At 42.1% G+C, this 18,989-nt stretch overlaps 1 protein-coding gene and 1 long non-coding RNA gene across 3 annotated transcripts; both read right to left on the reverse strand.

Annotated features, from left to right (window-relative positions):
• Nucleotides 1-2,763: 2,763 nt before the first annotated feature.
• LOC130385399 (uncharacterized) lies at nucleotides 2,764-8,033 on the reverse strand. Its single transcript, XR_008896006.1, has 4 exons — nucleotides 7,692-8,033; nucleotides 3,642-3,732; nucleotides 3,303-3,357; nucleotides 2,764-3,193 (listed from the first exon to the last, which is right to left on the reverse strand). It is a non-coding gene; the product is annotated as an uncharacterized LOC130385399 (long non-coding RNA).
• Nucleotides 8,034-10,110: 2,077 nt separating this feature from the next.
• LOC130385392 (gamma-crystallin M2-like) lies at nucleotides 10,111-16,068 on the reverse strand. Of its 2 annotated transcripts, none has more exons than XM_056593891.1 (3): nucleotides 15,914-16,068; nucleotides 14,654-14,896; nucleotides 10,111-10,790 (listed from the first exon to the last, which is right to left on the reverse strand). In XM_056593891.1, exons 1-3 carry the CDS (start codon nucleotides 15,920-15,922, stop codon nucleotides 10,515-10,517), a joined length of 528 nt encoding a protein of 175 aa, XP_056449866.1. In that variant the 5' UTR covers nucleotides 15,923-16,068; the 3' UTR covers nucleotides 10,111-10,514. The 2 variants fall into 2 exon arrangements, with proteins under 2 accessions (XP_056449866.1, XP_056449865.1); XM_056593890.1 differs by lacking the exon at nucleotides 15,914-16,068 and adding an exon at nucleotides 15,467-15,578.
• Between the last annotated feature and the right edge of the window lie 2,921 nt (nucleotides 16,069-18,989).

Genomic DNA, 18,989 nt, shown 5'->3' on the forward strand with positions numbered 1-18,989 from the left:
TGTCAATGTGTTTAATGTGTATATCTAGGGTAGTTTATTGTCTGTATTAAACTGTAAAACGTAGCTTTGGTCTCCTCTCACTCTTAGCTAAATATGTACACAGGTTTAGATATTATTTGGTTATAGATTACATGAGTCAGATTACATCCCTTTAGAAATTATACAGTCCTTTATAGGCTCCGGTACTTCCTTCAGTACACACAGTGAGACTCTGCCCCTCATGTGTGGTATAGGCTGAATATACGTATAATGGCCGTGTTCAAAGGCTTTAATGTGTTGTTCAGACAGATGTTATTGAGTATGTTTAAATTTCTAATGATGTTGATAATTTCCCAGTTATGCCTGTTTTATGATGCATTTCCTTATTTTGTTACATGCTAATACGAAAATAAACAAAAACGAGTGGCACCTCTATTCATAAATGTGATTTAACAAAGGTAAAGGGAAAAAATTTAACATATGTGTTGTTTATATTACTTGCAATTGGGTTGAAGGGTTGAGTATTTTTAAAAAAGTTTGATTATGTTGAATTAAAAGGCGTAAAATGCAATGGGTCCACCAGACCCAGCAGCACCTCCTGTGTAACAAAAAAACGAACACCCGAGGGTTACCCCCGGTGCGTTTGAGAGTTAACATGGGGGCAGAGAAGGTGGTCTAAATAAATAATAGATTGCGCTGAAAAACGATAGCGCTCTTGAAGAATATTATCAGGAAAATAAAGTATATCCAGCCGGCGTCTTAATAATCGTTCCTCACAGAGATTCCCTCTGAGGATCGCAGCCTCTACGTCCGCAGGGTCTCGTAGAAAAGGACATGCCATTTCTAACACTTCCTTCTGTCGGAGAGCTGCCTTCAGCCTTATAGACAACAAACTCAGAGTAGGTCTAACCACCTCCCGAGCAGGTTAGGTCCACGGCGTATGTTGCCGCAGAAACTAACTCTCGGTTGCGCTGAACCTGCTACCTGAAACGGAAAACCCAGAGTTTCCATTAACTCGGAGCGAACAAACTCGGGGTTGCCTCAAAACCAGCTACCTGAAACGGAAAACCCAGAGTTTCCATTAACTCAGAGCGAACAAACTCGGGGTTGCCTCAAAACCAGCTACCTGAAATAGGCCTCAGGTAGGTTGAGTTTGAGACCCCTGCTTTAGAGGGTTAACACGGCCTTAAAAACAGGACCGCCATCGATACTAGATACTTAGTCGCAGACTTAAATGCAAGGATCTTGTTTGGAGTGATTGACTGTTTATTATACTAATATTTATTACATTGTATATACATTTATATATTATATACAAGGGTTAGAATGACGCAAATGATTATAACGACCATTCAACAATATATTTTCAAAACAGAACCCTGAATCCCGATTCAACATCAATAAACACTGGAAAGAACCGTGGTGAAGTTAGTTTGATGTTGGTTATTTGACAGATATTCATTCGGCCATTCATTTCCTATGGGAAACTGCTTTTTGCTCAATAGCTTCCGAGTTATGGGACCCAGAGGCCCCAGACCAATGTTGATTTTGCACCATATTTTGCACAATTGTAGTAAATTCTACAAGGGTGATCATGAAGTAAACTTTACTTGCAGATATAAGTTTATTTTACTAGCAAACCTCAGGTAACTTACTAATCAGGGACGTGCACAGGAATTTTGAGGGGCAGTTGCTCTGACCTGAAATAAGGGCACGGTCCTAGCATGGTCCTCTCATACATGGTGATCAGCACTTAGGCCTACCTGCCCTATGTGCCTCCCCCTGGTCCACATTTTCCGAGTGTCTGGAGGCTTGTGGCTGCTCCTCATCTTAAACGTAATGTAATTATGAAAAATTGCCATTAGTAGGCTAAAATATGAGTCTGATTAATTTATCAATTAGCCTACACAGTATAATTTTTTATCACTATGCAAAGTCTCTGTCCCACCTGCTGTTTGGCTTTTTCGTAGCCAACCCTGTAGTGATGTGCTCCTCTTTGATGCCTCTTTTAGTTGTCTCTCTCTCTCCTGAATCCTCCTCTTTTCACTGGGCATTTCGGCTTCACTTAACAATAACAAACAATACCCAAAATAGTGATAAGATTTAGGCATGAACCATTTTGAATGAAAGAATTCATGTGATGCATTAGCCTACTTCCATCATTTATTCTTCTTGTTAAAACGAAGTGTTAGAAACTAACTATCAGCAGACATGTAGATTAGTTTGGCTACCAAGAAATGTGTAGACTGTGATAACGGGCTGCTTGTCTGCAAGCTAGCTAGCTGTCTGATTATTTAGGCTAAACGTTACGTGGCAAACTTAGCCTGGATTTATGAAGATTGTAATTCATTTCATAAAACGTGATGATGATTGTTTGTTTGTTATACATCTCAAATTCACCTTTTCCGACAACATCAAGGCAGTCGTTTCACAGGTGCTGGTGTTCCGGTCACGTGCAGCGCTGCAGCGCAAACAGGGAAGGGCGGCAGAGGGGAGGCGGCAAAAGCGGCTGTTGCCGCGCGGCAGAGTTTGCCCTCCCCCTACTGACTTTCACTCTCAGTGCCCGAACGGAATTGAATGAGGCTACGCTTACTTTATGAAATGTTTCGAGTGGCGATTTTTTTTTATCTAGGCCTACATGAAATTCTGCATCCATTAAATGATTAAAAAAATAAAAATAAAAATTGAATGAAGCAACTGTTTCATTTAACAACACTTATTTTTAATTTTTAATTGAAAAATATTTTTCTCAATAAAACATTTTACAAGTTTGCATCGCAAAACAACAAAAAGGTATATAGTTCACCCTAAGAAGATTTTTATTATTATTTATTTATTTTAACAAAGCCAAAACACAATTTTGTGATGTTTTTTTCAAAACATCTTAGGGTGGCTAAAATGGGTCTAAGGTAGTTTGTTAAAGACACAATGACAAGTTCAGGAACTGTTTGCATAGAGCATACGTATCTTTTGGATCCTTTTTAACCTTAACCTCTCGAAAAAAACATTTGACATGCTTCAGGAACCTTTAGTGCATCTTAAAAGACATGCTTATTATTCGAACATTTCGACTTAAAGAACAGTGTTTTGCCCTGAGATTCTAAACGTCTGTTTCTGTATCATGAATATCCTACAAAAATCAGAGCATCTTGACACTAAAAAGTGCGATATTTCGCCCCCCCCCATTCCTTCCCTCCTTCCTCCTTGTTTGAATCTGGAAAAAACAGCCAGAAATAAATCAAACCATCTGAACTAGATTTTCATATCAGTATAAAAGTCAACTTAAAACTAAGAATGAGAGGTACCTAGGGTTTTAGATTTACCTTGCATTAGCCGTTCGTATCCAATACTGTCGCAGGAGAACTTTCCCGGTGGTGGCTGCAAAATACAAAGAAATCTAATCATTAATGCAACATACTCAAAGTTACTTTAATGCCAGGGATAATGGAGAAGCAGCATTTCTTTGGCTATATTTATATCACTAGAATACATATAACATCAGTCCTTTCAACTTTTGTATACATTACATTTTAAGCAGCGCAACACATAACTTCAAAATTCAAAATATATTCTGCTTCATTTTAATTTGGAATAGTATGTATGTTCTGTGATGATGGTAAACCTTACAACTGATTAAGTACAAAGCACTTTTTCTTTTTTACCTGAATAGCCAGATGGCTTTGCTTGTGACACAGCTTGCTGTAGTTGCTGCTTGAGAGGGCACTGTCAACTGCAGAAAGTTGCTGCTTTGGGCTTAAGGACAAAAACAAAGACAAAATAATGCATTAAAACTACAGAATCATGTAACCAAAATAAACTGTACCACTGTCAAACTAATGTATTTATATTATCTATATGTGCTGTGAAAATATTTTAACATGTCGCTCTGATCTAAAAAAGTACACATCTTTCATACAAAATCGGAACCATTTCCACATATGTTAAATCAAGAAAATCCTGCATTTTTGCTGCTGTGATTCTGTCCTATTCCTCAAAAAAGCAGTAGAGCATTGCTGGTCTAGATTCACGTCATTGAGAGAGAGCTGTCATATGTATCAAGAATAATACAGAATCAAAATTTAAACTGTGTAAACGGAATCAGAATTGAGAACAATGAGGCTTCATATCAAATGAGCAAAATATAGAGGAGAGAATTAAAAATAAAGGCCTCCAAATAAGGTGATGGTCCTTAGGAAGCATATGGAAGCAAATTATTACAGCAAATGATTTTGGATAGATCATTTTTATTTTTTTCAAATTCCCACAAATGAATTTCAATTTCAGATACTTAAGGCTAATCAATAACTCTATAAAAACTCAAAAAGATGGAAAATGCATCATTTCAACAAGTGGCCTATATCCTAGGTGCATTCTGGTGGTTATTTTAGTTGAAATGTGACATTTCATATTAAATCATATTTAACAGTGTCGATAAATGATGATACTATGATAAACGGAGTGAAATTTTGTGGGAAAGAACATCTCTCCTGTCCTGTTTGCTCTGCAGATGCATAGACTGTCTCAGTAAGATTTTAGATTTGTGGCAAACTAAGAGTACACTGCAAACTAACAACAATGATATCTTCCTCTTTAGCTTATTTATAATAATTAGCATCAGGGTTTTTGTGAGGTCTGGCAGAGGCTGCTGTGAAGGTCGCAGCCTCTCCAAGCCGAGACACCGCGGATATTTGAAACGTTTGCTAAGAAAACTCATCATTTTGGCAAACCCGCCATTTATTCACCGCTAGCGAAGGATTAATCATACAGTCAGTCCCGTTTTACACACACACACTGTCAAGTAAGGTCGATTTCTTAGAGTCCAGGAGACGGGGAGGAGGTGGAGAGGTCTGTGGGCAGATAAGGGAGAGGGAGGTGGGGGCTGTTGGAAAATGTCCAAGGCCTTGGGAAAGGTGGGGGTTTTACCAGCGGGGACTGAAGGACTGAAGAGGAATAGATTTACTTATGTCAGTGTTACTCATGTATCAGGTTTAGGCATGTATCAGTTAAATATCATAAAATCATATATCATGTTTTAGTATCATCATATAACAATCATTTTCTTTGCTGCTTTGTTTTAATATCATCATAAATATATCTCTTTCTTTAATATCTATCATTCATTATAAAGTGTTTCTTTGTTTTAATATCATCATAAATATATCTCTTTCTTTAATATCTATCATTCATTTTAAAGTGTTTCTTGTTTTAGTATCATCATATATCTATCTTTTTATTTTATATCTATTATTCACTATAAGATTTATCATGTTGTTTAGACATGATTGGTTATGGAAGAAAGCACCTAGAAAGATTACAGCACTTGTGGGTGAAATGATGTTGTCATACGCTTATGACATGTTGTATTGTTTATCTTACACTTATGATATGTTATATTATGGTATTGATTATCATTATATGGTGTATTTTACTTATTAGTATAATTTGTGGAACAAGTAACAACAATCTGAAGGCGTACGTGCCGGAGAGAACGTGCCTGAGAGTAGGCCTACGTGCCTTGGACTTAGAAAACTTAGAAAACTCAGAAAACTTGGAACATCCGATCTCCGTACTTTCGGACTTAGAGAAATTAGAGCATCCGATCTCCCGACTTTTGGACTTAGAAAACTTGGAACATCCGATCTCCGTACTTTCGGACTTAGAGAGATTAGAACATCCGATCTCAGTACTTTCGGACTTAGAAAAATTAGGACATCCTCTCTCCAACACGCTACAGAGATGCGTGTCGTAGCCCGTCGGGGCAAAGAAGACTACTGGCTGTGGGACCATTTGATGAGAATATCCTGGCTGTGGGACCATTTGATGAGACCGACCCAACGTGCCCGAGGAGAGAGAGAGCTACCGTCGACACCGGGGAAGCGTAGTGTAGAGAGGTAAGAATCAGGAATCGAAATTATTATAGACTTAATCAGCTTTATAAACAAACCCAATTTAGGCACTATATTATAGGAGAGATAGGGATTCCCTCTCTTTTCCTCTGTCAACACCGGCGTGGAACGCCAGCGCTGCTCACTTCTCGACGATACGGAGCGGCCCGTATCAGATAGGGGCCATCGGAGCAACATTCCAGCGCAGCTCACCCTCCCCAATCTGAATCAGTGTGGGGGCCGACGACAAGGGAACAACGGCCTTTCTCTTCACACAGCTGAGGGGAGTGTTGGACGTAGTGTAGAGAGGTGAGATATCGGGAATCGAAATTATCGTAGACAAACCCACCAAGATGTGTTCCGGATGTATTTTATATCACTTATTTAGAAGTGTCACTGACGGCATTTTATTAGTCACTATATATAATATGTATTAACATGCTTTTTTGAAGGCCTTCACCGCTTGCTGCAATGTCCCAGATATTAATCCTGCAAATAAAACTGTATTCAAACCATTCCTTTTCAATCATTCCAAGGACCTGCTACGGAGGAGTGTAGGTTAGAGCTTCAGTGAACAAACTAACTGTTCTAGTATAGGCATCGTGGATCTAAGAGGTTACCTAGTACAAAGAAATCAAACGTATCCCGGGAGTTAGTTATTCCAAACTCCTAAAACAATCTCAGCAAATTCACCAAGTGCACGGATCCCAGAGGAGAGCTGTCATAACAGACGTGATCGGTCTGCCACATTCCTGGCTACGGGTTATGCCCAGGGGTGGGGCACCGAGGTAAGAGGGATAGGCGTCTGATACAAGGTAGTTAGGGGCTGAGCGAATCTCCTCACCAACCTGTTACAACCGTTACGGGATACAGGTTTCACTAGCATCGCCATTTAGGGGGTGGTAGAATTGACGGATCTGACAACACACACACACACACACACACACACACACACACACACACACACACACACACACACACACACACACACACACACACACACACACACACACACACACACACACACTACTCGCTGCAAGTGCAACATAAAAAGAGGTTAGCTGGTTAGCTAGCGACACGTGTCGCACTGGCCACAAATAAAGAAAACCACCGTCAACTTTACATTAAAGGAACGTGCTCGACCGTTCGGGAGCTATACGTTTCATAAACACAAAATAAACCACTCGTTTTGTATAAAATTAAGATAATTAATAAAAACGATGGTGGAGCTCATAACATAGATATATATATACTGAGTGACTAGATATTGCATTCGGCTTCTAAGCATGCGTTAACAATGCCGCCATCTTGCCGGCGGGAACCACCCACCTGAATGAATGTCATGGGGCAGCAGTCTTTTCAGTATAAATCACTCTAAAACGCCTTGTCTTAAGGCAATATTAAAGGCACAAACACACTTGACCGACCCGATTGAAGATTTCCTTTAAAAAAAAAAGGCGTTTTAGAGTGATTTAGACTGGGAAAGGTCTTCTGTCCCATCGACGTTCATTCATTCAGGTGGGTGGTTACCCCGCGGAAAGATGGCGGCGGCATTGACGTATATGTTCCACTGAACAGCGCAGCTCAGGCGATGTCTAGTCAGTATATATATCTATGATAACTTGTGCACTTACCAAGGGGACAGCGAGGTCCGACTGCTGTACACGACACAAGTCCACAGGGACGTTGCGATAAGTGACCATAGTAAAATGAATGGACAGGGATACGTGATGTGTGACAATGGCAAATGGGATCATATTACATTTTATATTATCATAATATATCTTAACTCCGTTATATATGCAGGAAAAACCCTGAATGACTTACCTTCAAGATAATTTAGCTGCTCATTCCTCCATTACACCTGACCGCCGTTGTAATCTTCTTGAGTTTTGGCGGACAACGAAGCGCATGCGTCCTGTAGGGATGGGAATCGAGAACCGGTTCTTGTTCAGAACCGGTTCTGAGTCAACCGATTCCTTGGAATCGTTAGCAAGCCTGCTTAACGATTCTGCTTATCGGTTCCGGTCGCGGTAAATGCGTCGTGACGTCACACACACGCTGCTTTGATTTGGTTCAGAACGCAGCAAACATGTCGCCGCCGAGGAAGAATCGCATTGTGCGTTCACACCAAACGCGATGGGGCGACAAGATCCCATACAAAGTTTACGTAGAGACGCGTATAAGGGCGAGTTTTTCGCGGGAGAAAACCGATGACAAGTTTTTGTCGTGATGACAGCCAATCAGCGTTCAACAGCGTGATAACTGAGTGACATGTGTAACGTAACAGCCAATCCGCGTTCAGCCGTCAAACTCAGTGCAGAAGTCCGGGTGAACCGCGGAATGAAGGAGAAAGTGATTGTTGCAGTTTGCGACTCCCGGAGCTCTATATATAATAGTATATAATATATTATATACTATATTATAATTGTATATATAATATCACGGCCAACAGCTCTGTCGCCTCCGGATGGCCGTAGCGTGGGGAGCTCTCATAGGGATTGGGCTTCTCGGGGTTTGTTTACCGGCATTGCTATGGTTTCCGGTCTTATGTGTTCCAACGGTTTATTAGGTAGGCCCATCTAATAAATCTCTGTCTAATCAATGCTTCATTTTGTTTATGTCAGTTTAATTTTGTTACAAGTTTAATGCAAATGAGCACTGTTAGAATTCCAAAAGGCACAAGCTCTTACTTGGCTGTTTTCAGTCTGTGTTTTTAGTTGTATGGCACATAATGATGGCATTTGGGCTTAAAAAGCTAAACATATATTTTTTCTTCTAGACCAATTGATTTGAAAATGTACAATTTCCTAATACTAGAAGCACTTCTGATCAGATATTAAAGAGATGTAATGCAAACAAACACATTTATATTTTCTCACCCAATGAGAATCGATAAGAGAATCGATAAGGAATCGGATCGATAAGCAGAATCGGAATCGTGAAATTCTTATCAATTCCCATCCCTAGCGTCCTGTATGCGCGTCACAAGGCGCATGCGCGGATTCAAAACAGGCGACACTATTAAAACTTACTTGGTATTTCTAGGTTCATGTGCAATGACTATGAAACCTTTGAATATTATGTGAAAATACATAATAAAACTTACTCTTCCCACACAGTTTATATATTACATGAATGACATATATAGTTTTACTTGAATAATTCAAGTTCTCACTGATACTTATAATTACAAAATAAAAATTGTGACAGTTAACCTAATTAATATTACTACACCATAAAATCATTTTTTTCAGTGTAGCTTCCGAGTTATGTAACCCAGACACCCCAGACCAATGTAGACCTGTCCTACTATGTGGTAATAACAACACACACCTCACTAACAATAAATATTTTGCACCTCCTATTTTATTTGAATTCTTTAAAAATCCCATTCATTTCCTATGGAAAACGTATTTTTGCTCAATAGCTTCCGAGTTATGGGACCCAGACAACCCAGACCAATGTAGACCTGTCCGAATATGTGGTACTAATAACACACACCTCACTAAAAAATAATATTTTGCACCTCCAATTTTATTTGAATTTTTTAAAAATCCCATTAATTTCCTATGGAAATCGGCTTTTTGCTCAATAGCTTCCGAGTTATGGGACCCTGAGGCCCCAGACCAATGTAGACCTGTCCGAATATGTGGTACTAATAACACACACCTCACTAAAAAATAATATTTTGCACCTCCAATTTTATTTGAATTTTTAAAAAATCCCATTCATTTCCTATGGAAAACGGCTTTTTGCTCAATAGCTTCCGAGTTATGGGACCCAGAGGCCCCAGACCAATTTAGACCTGTTCTACTATATGGTACTAACAATACACACCTCACTAACAATAAATATTTCACACCTCCTATTTTATTAGAATTTTTAAAAAATCCCATTCATTTCCTATGGAAAACAGCTTTTTGCAAAATATCTTCCGAGTTATGGGACCATGAGGCCCCAGACCAATGTGGACCTGTCCTACAATGTGGTAATAACAACACACACCTCACTAAAAATAAATATTTTGCACCTCCTATTTTATTTGAATTTTTTAAAAATCCCATTCATTTCCTATGGAAAACGGCTTTTTGCACAATAGCTTCCGAGTTATGGGACCCAGAGGCCCCAGACCAATGTAGACCTGTCCGAATATGTGGTACTAATAACACACACAACATCAACTTCACCACGGTCTGGAAAGACTCAACGGACACAAAAGAGTCAACAAGGAACCAAGGAGTGTTTGACAAGGCGATTTATTCACTGCTCAACTCCAGAGCAGAAATAGCTAGCCAACTCGGCTAATAGCGAGCTAACTCGGGCAATAGGTAGCTAACTCGGCTAATAGCTAGCTAACTCGGCTAATAGCGAGCTAACTCGGGCAATAGCTAGCTAACTCGGCTAATAGCGAGCTTATTCAAATAATAAAAAGCTAAGTTGGTTATAATAGTGCCTTAACTCAGCTAATAGCGAGCAAACTCCTCTAATAGCGCGCTAACTCAGCTAATAGTGTGCTAACAGCACGCCAGCTCTGCCTGAAAGCGAGCCAACTCCGCTAAAATCGAACTAACTCGGCCTAAAAGCAAGCCAACTCCGCTAAAGTCGCAAGCTAACTCTGCTAAAAGCGAGCTAACTCGGCTAATCCCTTTAGAAGTCGGTGACCCTGCGGAGGGAGCCGGCCGTGTTGCAGACGGCTCCCCAGTCGCTGGCTTTGCGGTACTCCCCCGGCCCCAGGAAGTACTGGCGGCCGCGGTAGCTGGAGTGCTCGTAGAGCGTCCAGTAGCCCTCCACCACGCGGCAGGACGCCACGTCGCGGCGCGGGAACCGCTCCTGCACCGAGTCCACGTCCTCGCTGAGCTCATGGGCCTGGCCCTGGAAGTCGGGCCGGTCGTAGATCTTCATCAGGTAGGGCCCTCCGCTGGTCTGCGGGCGGGGTGGAGGGCGGAGGGGTTAGCGGACGTAGGGGGCGGAGGAACACACCTCGAGACCCACACACAGAACCACACACAGACCCACACACAGACCCCAACTTTCATGGTCATAAATAAAAAGTACGAACTGCAGTTTAATTTCTTTGTTTGTTCTTAAATTGACGTAGAATGGAGCAAAGACTCCTGGGATTGGGAAATGCGTTTATCCAATAAACAGATGGAGGTCAAGTCTATTTTCGAAAAAATGTAGGGGGATATATGAGTGGCCCCACGTCGAATGGTATGACCCAAGATACGTCAGACAGAAAGCGCGCATATTCGACGGTACCGCCTTGTCATTTGTTTACCCAGGTGCCATTGCAACACCATTGCTACCTCTCTTTGGCTGAATATTTGAGAACGTTGTAGACTCAATCAATATAAGTCGCGGGGAGACAAAGCTCTGTTCTTTTGTATATTTTATTTGCGTGACCATATTTTTGGTTTATGTTAAAAAAAGAATCAAAGAACCAGTTCTTCTGGTTTTGGGGAACCAGTTCTTGTCGTTCACGTTCGGGATTCGTTCGTTGTGAACGAATCGGTCGCGACGACTCATCCCTAGTTACCACCTAACAGCTCCACCTAACAGCTCCACCTAACAGCACCACCTAACAGCACCACCTAAATGAAACAGCACCACCTAACAGCACCACCTAAATTAAACAGCACCACCTAACAGCACCACCTAAATGAAACGGCACCACCTAACAGCACCACCTAACTGCACCACCTAACAGCACTACCTAAATGAAACAGCACCACCTAACAGCACCACCTAAATGAAACAGCACCACCTAACAGCACCACCTAACAGCACCACCTAACTGCACCACCTAAATGAAACAGCACCACCTAACAGCTCCACCTAACAGCACCACCTAACTGCACCACCTAACAGCTCCACCTAACTGCACCACCTAAATGAAACAGCCCCACCTAACAGCACCACCTAACAGCACCACCTAACAGCTCCACCTAACAGCACCACCTAACAGCACCACCTAACAGCACCACCTAAATGAAACAGCACCACCTAACAGCACCACCTAAATGAAACAGCACCACCTAACAGCACCACCTAAATGAAACAGCACCACCTAACAGCACCACCTAACAGCTCCACCTAACAGCACCACCTAACAGCTCCACCTAACAGCTCCACCTAACAGCACCACCTAACAGCTCCACCTAACAGCACCACCTAACAGCACCACCTAAATGAAACAGCACCACCTAAATGAAACAGCACCACCTAACAGCACCACCTAACAGCTCCACCTAACAGCTCCACCTAACAGCACCACCTAACAGCTCCACCTAACAGCTCCACCTAACAGCTCCACCTAACAGCACCACCTAAATGAAACAGCACCACCTAACAGCACCACCTAACAGCACCACCTAAATGAAACAGCACCACCTAACAGCACCACCTAAATGAAACAGCACCACCTAAATGAAACAGCACCACCTAAATGAAACAGCACCACCTAAATGAGTGAGGCTTTAGTGAAGCCAATCATTTAGGTGGGGCTATGAGCCCAGTTAGCTCGCTTTTAGCCAGGTACCTCTCCATTAGCCAGGTTAGCTCGCTATTAGCAGAGTTAGCTCTTTAACCCAGTTAGCTCACTTTTAGCCCAGTTAGCTCTTTGTTAGCCCAGTTGGCTCACTTTAACCCAATAGGCTCGCTTTAACCAAGTTATCTCACTATTAGCCTAGTTAGCTAACCATTAGCCCAGTTAGCTCTCTATCAGCCCAGTTAGCTCACCATTAGCCCAGTTAGCTCTCTATCATCCCAGTTAGCTCTCTATCATCCCAGTTAGCTCTCTATCATCCCAGTTAGTTCTCTATTTTCCCAGTTAGCTCTCTATCAGCCCAGTTACCTCACCATTATCCCAGTTAGCTCTCTATCAGCCCAGTTAGCTCACCATTAGCCCAGTTAGCTCTCTATCATCCCAGTTAGCTCTCTATCATCCCAGTTAGCTCATCATTAGCCCAGTTAGCTCTCTATTAGCCCAGTTAGCTCACCATTAGCCCAGTTAGCTCTCTATCAGCCCAGTTAGCTCTCTATCAGCCCAGTTAGCTCTCTATCATCCCAGTTAGCTCACCATTAGCCCAGTTAGCTCTCCATTAGCCCAGTTAGCTCTCTATCAGCCCAGTTAGCTCACCATTAGCCCAGTTAGATCACCATTAGCCCAGTTAGCTCTCTATCAGCCCAGTTAGCTCACCATTAGACCAGTTAGCTCACCATTAGCCCAGTTAGCTCTCTATCAGCCCAGTTAGCTCTCTATCAGCCCAGTTAGCTCTCTATCATCCCAGTTAGCTCACCATTAGCCCAGTTAGCTCTCTATCAGCCCAGTTAGCTCACCATTAGCCCAGTTAGCTCTCTATCAGCCCAGTTAGCTCTCTATCATCCCAGGTTGCTCCTCATTAGCCCAGTTAGCTCTCTATTAGCCCAGTTAGCTCACCATTAGCCCAGTTAGCTCTCTATCAGCCCAGTTAGCTCTCTATCAGCCCAGGTAGCTCTCTATCAGCCCAGTTAGCTCTCTATCAGCCCAGGTAGCTCTCTATCAGCCCAGGTAGCTCTCTATCATCCCAGTTAGCTCTCTATCATCCCAGTTAGCTCACCATTAGCCCAGTTAGCTCTCTATCATCCCAGGTTGCTCCTCATTAGCCCAGTTAGCTCACCATTAGCCCAGTTAGCTCTCTATCAGCCCAGTTAGCTCTCTATCAGCCCAGGTAGCTCTCTATCATCCCAGTTAGCTCTCTATCATCCCAGTTAGCTCACCATTAGCCCAGTTAGCTCTCTATCAGCCCAGTTAGCTCACCATTATCCCAGTTAGCTCTCTATCATCCCAGTTAGCTCACCATTAGCCCAGTTAGCTCTCTATCAGCCCAGTTAGCTCACCATTAGCCCAGTTAGCTCACCATTAGCCCAGTTAGCTCTCTATCATCCCAGTTAGCTCACCATTAGCCCAGTTAGCTCTCTATCATCCCAGTTAGCTCACCATTAGCCCAGTTAGCTCTCTATCAGCCCAGTTAGCTCTCTATCATCCCAGGTTGCTCCTCATTAGCCCAGTTAGCTCTCTATTAGCCCAGTTAGCTCACCATTAGCCCAGTTAGCTCTCTATCAGCCCAGTTAGCTCTCTATCAGCCCAGGTAGCTCTCTATCAGCCCAGTTAGCTCTCTATCAGCCCAGGTAGCTCTCTATCAGCCCAGGTAGCTCTCTATCATCCCAGTTAGCTCTCTATCATCCCAGTTAGCTCACCATTAGCCCAGTTAGCTCTCTATCATCCCAGGTTGCTCCTCATTAGCCCAGTTAGCTCACCATTAGCCCAGTTAGCTCTCTATCAGCCCAGTTAGCTCTCTATCAGCCCAGGTAGCTCTCTATCATCCCAGTTAGCTCTCTATCATCCCAGTTAGCTCACCATTAGCCCAGTTAGCTCTCTATCAGCCCAGTTAGCTCACCATTATCCCAGTTAGCTCTCTATCATCCCAGTTAGCTCACCATTAGCCCAGTTAGCTCTCTATCAGCCCAGTTAGCTCACCATTAGCCCAGTTAGCTCACCATTAGCCCAGTTAGCTCTCTATCATCCCAGTTAGCTCACCATTAGCCCAGTTAGCTCTCTATCAGCCCAGTTAGCTCACCATTAGCCCAGTTAGCTCTCTATCATCCCAGTTAGTTCTCTATCATCCCAGTTAGCTCACCATTATCCCAGTTAGCTCTCTATCAGCCCAGTTAGCTCACCATTAGCCCCTTTAGCTCGCTGCTAGCCCGCAACCCCCGGCTCTCGCTCCTCCACCCACCACACTCACATAGGAGAAGGTCCTGCAGGAGCGCACAGTGTCGTTGTAGCCCATCCAGTGCTGGTAGTCGGGGTAGTCGCCGCGGGTCAGCACGTACTGGTAGCCCTGGTAGCTGGGCCTCTCGTACAGCACCCAGCAGCCACTCTCCACCCGCACAGAGCTGCAGCGGCTGAAGTGGGGGTGCACATCCGCGCAGTCCGCCTCGCACTCATAGGAGCGCCCCTGGAAGTTCGGCTCCTCGAAGAACGTGATCTGGGGGGAGGGGGGGGCGTGAGGAAACAACGGGGGGGGGGGGGGTGGACAGTACCGTCCCCGTCCCCCCAACAAACACTAGAGGTGTTCTGATCTTTTATTTTCCTTGCCGATACCGATTTCTGAACTTGAGTGTCGGTACCGATACCGAGTATATCCTGCACTAAGATTAGAAAGATAGGTTTCTAACTTCAAAAAAAAATTTAAACTTTTTTTTTTAGCACTTTTCAAATGAGAAAAACAGCAGAATCCAGAGTTATACAATGCGTTAAAAGACTCTCTCAAGTCTCATCTTACTCATCCTGCACCCAGAGCTAAACAGTAAAAAAAAAAAGGGTAGGCTACAAAGATAGGCCTAAATAAATGCAAACTTTCTTTTATCGCTTTCTAAATGAGATAAACAGCTAAATCCAATGTAAACAAACACACAGTCTCCCTCATCTTACTCATCCTGCAATCAGAGCAGAAGAGTTAAAGGCACCCAGTGCAACTTTATGTAAACATTCAATGAAAAATAAACATTCAATTTCTAGTCTTTTTTACACGTAGTAAGTTTCAATAACTCCATACCATTACATATCGACATTCAAGGAGCAAAGATGAGACGTCGCTGTGTGGTGAGAACTGATAGAAAATCGTAAACAACAACAAACGCCGGTGGGGAGAAGCCATTTTTCCATTGACTGGAAGCCTGCTTTATTTATTTATATAGGTTACAAAAAATAAAGAAAATGGCGGCATTGTTGTTATCGATTTCCTATCAGTTCTCACCACACAACGACGTCTCATCTTTGCTGCTTGAATGTCGGTATGTAATGGTATGGAGTTATTGAAACTTACTACGTGTAAAAAAGACTAGAAATTGAATGTTGATTTTTAAGCCTCGAAAGTTGCACTGGGTGCCTTTAAGAAATAAATCGGTTTACTTCAAAAATTGTTTACAACTTTTTTTTAATCGCTTTTAAAATAAGAAAAACAGCCAAATCCAGTGCAAACAAACACATTAAAGTCTCTCACCTTACTCATCCTGCACTCCGATGTCGAACAGTGGTGTCCTCTACAGCAGAGAGAGAACGGTCGTTTTATAAACCTCGATTAAACCCCCTGGATTACGTTACTTTTGTCGTCGTGATGAACGCCGCTTTGTTGTTAGCTTTGCTGTTAGCACCGTGCCAACTATTCTGATCCCGTCCATGGCCAATAAATAAAAGCCCTGATTCATCATTCAGGCAGAGTGGCCTGATCTGGCACCGATTAATGCTGCCTCCGACAATATCAGAGCGATCACACAACGGACAACAAACCAAACCTGTTGGAATGGCTCTTTGATCAGACGTGATATAGATTATAGATTATTGCAACTCTATGCAAAAGGTGTATTGCAGGAGGAAGGATTCATGGATTTGTGGAATGGATTGAGGCGTGAGTTGTGGTGCAGTGGTGATATTCATGTGCGTTGCAGACGGAACACTATTTCAAAGCAATTCAACTCAATTGTATTTGTGTACATATCTTAATCACAGGCCCAAAGGCCAAGGGGTTAACACAACGTGTGTTTATGCACCCCCTGATCCAAGCGCCCAAGAGGGCAAGAAACACACACACACACACGCGCACACACACACACACACACACACGTCACACATCAATTGTAATAACAAGTAATTAACTAGAAAATGCATTTCCTGCAGAAAATGCGGGGGGTGCTGTAGTACAAAGTGAGGTTGAAAATATTTCTTAATAAAGCCACATAGATTAGGACATAAATAAACTTTAAATGGCTTAAATCAAGTGAAGGGATTTGAACAAAAGTTCAAAACTCTAAATGGAATAAACAATGTAAACATGCACACCATTTAAGAAAGAGTAAATGGTTGGAAACAAATAAAGTGAATGCTGAATGAAAAGCGCAAAGCATTGCTAAAAATGCAGAAATGTAAAATGAATTGAACAGAAGAATCTGAAACGTCAAATGTATTGCCCTGCACTGTGCGTGTGTGTGTGTGTGTGTGTGTGTGTGTGTGTGTGTGTGTGTGTGTGTGTGTGTGTGTGTGTGTGTGTGTGTGTGTGTGTGTGTGTGTGTGTGTGTGTGTGTGTGTGTGTGTAAAATCCACCCAATCTGGCAATACTGCATAACGTCATCACGCTCCAACGTCAATATAAATCAATGAGACCAACTGAAAACGAAGCCGGTATGAAACTAAAACTGTGATTCTGAATAAAGTTTAAATGATATCGAAATCCCGCCTGGATATTATTGAAGGTACGATAAAAAAGATTTAAATTAGATATAGATGTCAATTGCTCATTTTGTAATATGTACCCTGAAGCTGTGACACATTTATTTTGGAACTGTTCCCATTCAAATAATTTATGGAAAGATATTTGTACTTTTATCACTCGTTTCATTGACCCCAAGTTTTCCCTTTGTATTGAACATGTATTGTTTGGTTTCTTCAATTACACCTCTAGTCAAGCAAACCAATATTTTATTGTAAACCTTATTATTTTATTAGCTAAATGACATATTCATAAATGTAAATACTCTAATCAGAAACCGCTTTTTGTTGTGTTTGAGAATGAAGCCAAGCAGTATGTGGGGAATATTCTATGTTCTAGAAATGGGAAAGCTATTAAAACACAAATTAGGGATTGATCATGCGCCCCAAGGGGCGGTTCGGCGGAAGGAGGAGGCGTGTTCTGGCGCAAACGGTATTTTGCCGTTTCTGAATACCATTGCGCTGCTGACCAGGAAATAGCTGGTTTAAAGTCAGTGGCGCGTTGTTCAGATGCTATTTTAAGGGCACATGCATACATGCGCATGCGATGCATACGGATTGCTTTTGCACCTCACGCATACACTTTGCTTCTCCCATCTACCTAGCCGCACATTCTTGGTAAATTATTTGGGAAAGAACAGCTGATGCAGCGGTAATAAGTTGTACTTTTAAATCAATGCATCTGCAAACACTGTACAGCAAACACATATTTTCTTGACATAGACATTGTGTAGGCCTACATGCCCATAACTTTTAGGATTGATGAGTATTTGATCGTGAAAAACATTGTTTTACCGCGAGTGAGTGTTAAAAAGAATGAATGAATGCGGGCGCGCGTGTGTGCTCTGTTTAAACACCCGCAAACTAAACACGTAACGCATAATACAATCAATGGCAATGTCTATTACCGCGAGGACACATGCATATTAGGATAGCATACAATACTGATAAGAAACAATGTTTATAATGTATTGCGTATATCATTAAATAGAACCACAGTTACCGCATATCAATGTTATATCATATACGTTTTTTTTGCCGAAATTTATTTGAGGACTCAGTATTTCGGAAGTTGTGGAAGAAAACCCCTTATTCCATGTGTGAATTAGGCCATATTATTTGGCAATAAACTGAGCCATTTGCAGTTTGAAATTCATGTGCATCTGTCTCATCGGAGACTGCAAACGCGCTGTCCAAATATCAACTCAAATCAAATCGATTCAGATGCGCTCATGGCTCTTAAAGGGGATGGGAGCTGGCACTCTCATTGGTTTGTTGGACGTTACACCCAAACCACACCTACGGGTAACTAGGCTGCTTCAGACCAACCCTTTTGACACTTGCGCCGCGACAGAAGTGTCATTTATCCGCCTGTAAAATAGCGATAGCGCCGTAGAACCGCCCACAAAGCTACTTGCGCTTCCCACTTGCGTTTCAGACAGTTAAAATAGGGCCCTTAGTGTGTGTGCTCTTTATAATATTTTTATTTTATTTAATGCTGCATTTTGTATTTTTTGTGTCTGTATTTTGTATGTCTGCCATTTCTGTACCCCCTGGCTGTTGTTGTATTGCTAATTGTCAATAAAATGTATTAATCTAAAAAAAAGAAATTAATAAAAAAGAAACACGATAAATATCTTGTTATAACAAGACAAGATGTCGTCGTCACCCCTCCCCCTCCACCACCGACGAAAACCTCCGCTCCCAGACCTGTAAAGATAACACATATATCATCTTATTTCGACATTCATCAGAAGTGTGCACATATTTACGTGCTTAGAGGTGAAATGTGCAATGTTAAAAATATGTGTAAG

This window comes from Gadus chalcogrammus, chromosome 7, assembly GCF_026213295.1.
Source record: "Gadus chalcogrammus isolate NIFS_2021 chromosome 7, NIFS_Gcha_1.0, whole genome shotgun sequence".
Classification (NCBI taxonomy): domain Eukaryota; kingdom Metazoa; phylum Chordata; class Actinopteri; order Gadiformes; family Gadidae; genus Gadus; species Gadus chalcogrammus.

Coding starts and splice junctions, on each gene's coding strand:
- LOC130385392 (XM_056593890.1), bottom strand. CDS start 15,568: ATGGCTTCTCCCCACCGGCGTTTGTTGTTGTTTACGATTTTCTATCAG. Junction 14,897..15,466: donor TTGAATGTCGATATGTAATG/GTATGGAGTTAT, acceptor CCCTCCCCCCAG/ATCACGTTCTTCGAGGAGCC. Junction 10,791..14,653: donor CCTGCAGGACCTTCTCCTAT/GTGAGTGTGGTG, acceptor CCCCGCCCGCAG/ACCAGCGGAGGGCCCTACCT.